This window comes from Mangifera indica, chromosome 18 (genome assembly GCF_011075055.1).
Source record: "Mangifera indica cultivar Alphonso chromosome 18, CATAS_Mindica_2.1, whole genome shotgun sequence".
Taxonomy (NCBI): Eukaryota; Viridiplantae; Streptophyta; class Magnoliopsida; order Sapindales; family Anacardiaceae; genus Mangifera; species Mangifera indica.
Window position 1 is genome coordinate 3213559 of NC_058154.1, and position 4564 is coordinate 3218122.

Genomic DNA, 4564 nt, shown 5'->3' on the forward strand with positions numbered 1-4564 from the left:
AAATTCAAAATAAATAGTCTTCGATTGAGTTCTGTTACACCCATAAATTCATGTATATTAGCTGTAAGTAAGAGCTCATACGATGCTTTCCTTCCACTGAAATTTATACTTATTTAATTAGGAAAGGATTCACTGTTTTATATATAACACTTTTATGTTTGAAATACAAAAACCACAATCACATTTATGTTCAATGTAATTATTTAGTGTAAAAAACATATGTGTAACAACAATAAGACAACGATACAGACTCGTATATTTCAAATTACAATCTTTGTCCAGCCATGTTATGCTTTCTTTTTTCTATGGTGCCAGCCGACACCATGCACACCAAGTGAATTTTGGTCAAAGCATCGTCAACTAGGTTCTTCAATCAAAATAGATAAATCCAGTTTTTAAATGATTTCTCTCTCACTCTAAACATCAAAATTATCACCAAATAATTTTCACCTCTGAGTTCAAATCAACCCCTATATACTTGTGACTCATAAGCTCTCTATTGAATTGACAGTGTTTAGATTCAGACTCACTTCAGATACAAACTAAGATTGACTTCTAGCAAAACATTATGACTATTCGGATAATAAAGTGTCAGCGAATATCTCTTAAGCTTTTATAACACCACAGTTACATGCAATTCAATCATTTCATGAACCAATATCTCTCGAGGTTGGGACATTGAAATGTGTCTATCTTAGTAATTTCCCGATATGAACTAATATATATCAATAACTAATATGGATTAAACTACAACTTCATCTACTATGACCATAAATTCAAGCTGTTATCGATGTCATTCAGTATTCTCATGTGAGATAAATTTTCTTATGTTCAAGAGTGACAAATCATTTATTAATCAACCATAGACTTTATATATCTCACGATATGATTAATTACTATCTTCATAGTTATCCTAATCACAACAGTACGTTAAATAACATCAAACCATACCAACCCTCACATGAGACAGTCTGATGACTTCTAGTCAAAGGATCACATGCACCCACGATGTTAAGAGGATTTATTCCATAAACACTAGAACAATCATCATTGTGGATATCCTTTGGTCAGGGTAGTTCGATGAACACATCTACAATGTGCACTCATGTGTTGCACTAAACCATTTAAACAACTTAAGCATGTAATATCTATCGCCACTTTTGGTGAGGTCACTCAACATTATGATAATCTCATTATCATTACATGTGTTCTTATTCATTGCAATATCAAGATTACAAACGTTTTTAAAATAGTCACTTAATGCGTATATGGAGTTCTCACAAATAGTCATTTGATCCCTTTGTCATAATTCTACTATTCTAAGAGCATATTATTCATACAATCATATAAATAGTCAATATATGAATTAAATAACGATAAATCTTTTTATTAATGATTAATATAAAATTACATCCATAAATATCAAATTCATTTGACTCTAGAGTATCTAACTTAACAATCTCTCATTTGCATTATAACAAATCGATTATATATGTAATACCTAGTTTGGTTGCATATCTACCATGCTCTTCCTGTGATAGGGGCTTTTTTTAATGATAACACCAAAAAGGGAAAATAATAACACTTGAAAGTATTAAATTATCAATTTTTTTAATTGAAAATACTTAACTATTGTTTTTATAAAAAAGAACGAAGTTTAAGATTTTCTTTTTAAAATATCATACTTTCAAATTTACTAATTAAATGAACAAACTTTTATTATTTTTTATTGAAAATATTAAACTAATTATTTTGTTCACAAAATAAAACAATAATTTTAATTGTGTTTGTTTAATATCTTCAATAAAAAGTAATAAAAATTTAATTTTTTAATAAAAAAATTTGAAAATTTTATTATTTTATTAGGCAAAAAAACAAAATTCGATTTATTTAATAAAAAAATTGATAATTTAATATTTTCAAGTATGGATATTCTGCTACAAGACATGAAACCACATTAGGAATTCACCTTCCTGCAATTCGAACGAATTTGACCTTGCTTCCCGGTCAACACATGAATGTTCCCCATCTTAATCATAGAGTTGGCAAAATCAGCAAAGAAAGCCAAGGGCTTATAGCTGTAACGCTTTACCAGTTCATCGGTTGAGCCACCATTGAAAAGTGCTTGATCTGAGTCAAGAAGCCCCTTCTCTTTTATCAAATTAGAGAAATATGCAGTATCAAAACGGGCAAATGTTGGGTCCAAAGGAGCAAGATTGTTGTCTCCTCCTATACGTGGGCATGACTTTCTTCTCTCTTCTGCAAACTCCGGATCAATGTTTGTTGCATTGTAAATTCTGTCCTTAAAGAGAAGACAATGTGAAAAACCAAGAGTGTGACCACCAGATAGCGCCACTAAATCTCTCTCGTCTAGCCCTTGGTTTTTGAAGTTACTGATCAGTTCTGCAAGATTAAATGTTGGTGATGGAAGGTTGATATTAGCTAAGTTCCTGCTAGCATTGGTTGAGTCTCTTCTCCCCAATGCCACCGTCCATGATGGTCCTCCGAGCTGTACATTTTAAACATACAAATTAGCCATAGAATTTTGTTGATACATACAAGGATTTTTGTACTAGATTTCATGCATTGGTTGCTGATTGTGTCACCTATCACCTTTTTCTGTGGAGAAAACCAAAATTTCGTATCATTCTTGAGAGGGGATCAAACTTCTAATATTTTTTATTGAAGGTACGAAAATTAGTTTGAAAATAATAAAAGTTTGTCCCTTTCTATTAACAAAAATCGGAAAGTTCCGTTACTTTTATAAAAATATTTGAGAGATCAGTCATTTCGATTAGAAAAATGTTATAGTCTGATACTTTTGGTTGTTGTTATTCGAAATTAAAAATGAAAAGAATGATTGATAAGGATTTGTAAGTGCATACCGCAACAACAGAATCACGAGCTACAACAGCCAAAATGTCTGCGCAAGAAACAACTGGGCCTCCACAAATTTTGTCAACCTCTTTCTTAATCTGGTCGATGACTCCAAAACCTCTAAGGGAATGAAGGTTGGGAACTGCGTTCTTTTCACTGTCGATGGTGGGTGTCGCATCCAGGAGAACCGATGCATCGCAACCCTGGATGATAAAGGCAAAGTATATGAGAATGCATGCATTAAACTTATAAAATTAACCAAGATTGTTAGGTGAGTAAGAATGAGAAAAGGTTAATAGTTGGTAAATTTACCTGAACAAAACAGTCATGGAAGTGCAGACGCAGAAGAGAGCCACCCATGCGGCGTTCTTTGTAAACAGCAGCTTCCACTATTCGTTTGATTGTTGGCAAAGCTTCGGGACACACTTTCTCATAGTAATAAGGAGACAGGACGGCTGAGAAAGCTGTTGTTGAAAGAACCAAAATAAGAAAAATCTGAAGCTGGATTATTGTTTGTGAAGCCATTGATGCTTTTTAAGAATTAGCTTGCAAACTCTTAATTAACAAGTTTGTTGTTGTTTAGCTTTGTTTGCTCTTCCTTCTTATTTATAGGGAGAAATTGAAAAGGCTAGCTACTTGAGAAGTAAGGCTTCGTCAAATCTTAACATAGATATATATATATATATATATATATATATATATATATATATATATATATATATATATATATATATATATATATTTAATGTGAAAAATTAATAATTTAAAGTCAAACTGTATTATTTATAGAGAAATATATATAATATATATTTAATGTGAAAGCGATTTCCCCGGTTATGTTCTTCATTCAAGTTTCTTGAGCCGGTCGAGTTCTGAACTTGTCAATTTCTTTTTTATTATTGGTCGATACTTATTGCAGACCAGACCTGTTCATTTTTAATTACGTTGAGTTGATTCACTCAACTTTGCCGAACTTAATTCCCTGTATACTTCCCCATACATTTGTGAAGACGAATAATATTCATCAGAGCTAGCTTGGCATAAGTCTCAATGTATATCTTTCATAAAACATCTAAAACTAAAAGCTTTCTAAATGATCCGTAATATTCTCTCAGAAATAATTATACATTTTGGTTATTCTAAGATTAGGTTCAAATCAAATCAAGTCTAAACATGAGCTTATTCTAATTCAGCTCAAATCCTTTATGGGTAGCTTGAATTAGATTTTAGTTTAATTCAATTTAGTGAGAGATGTCATCAGAAAATTGTTAATAAGATGAATAGTATTATATCAATCAAATGAATAATATTGTAGGTAGAATGAATAATATCACCAGAAGATTATTCAAATTAAACTCGAGTAAAACTACTAAATTGAAACTCTAATTTAAATTTGGTTTGAATTAAACAAAAAATCAATTCAAACAGAAGTGACTCGATTTGAGTCCACCTCTAGGTTAACCCATTAACATAAACATGTTTTAACTTAGATATCAAAATTTCTTCGTTTAACTCATGATCAAACAAAAAATTAATTTAAAACAATGGTAAAGTAAAATAAATAAAGAAATTAATATAAAAATATTTATAGTGATTCGATAATCATAATGATTACCTAAATACACGGTGAGAAGCAACAAATTAAATTAGGCCAAAGGTCTATTTCCCACCCAAATTTAAATGTGTT

The 4564-nt window shown here is 30.8% G+C and overlaps 1 protein-coding gene across 1 annotated transcript; it reads right to left on the reverse strand.

Annotated features, from left to right (window-relative positions):
• Nucleotides 1-1957: 1957 nt before the first annotated feature.
• On the reverse strand, nucleotides 1958-3402 carry LOC123202461 (peroxidase 2-like). Its single transcript, XM_044618415.1, has 3 exons — nucleotides 3190-3402; nucleotides 2886-3080; nucleotides 1958-2509 (listed from the first exon to the last, which is right to left on the reverse strand). The coding sequence occupies exons 1-3, from the start codon at nucleotides 3400-3402 to the stop codon at nucleotides 1958-1960; spliced, it is 960 nt and encodes a 319-aa protein (XP_044474350.1).
• Nucleotides 3403-4564: the final 1162 nt, after the last annotated feature.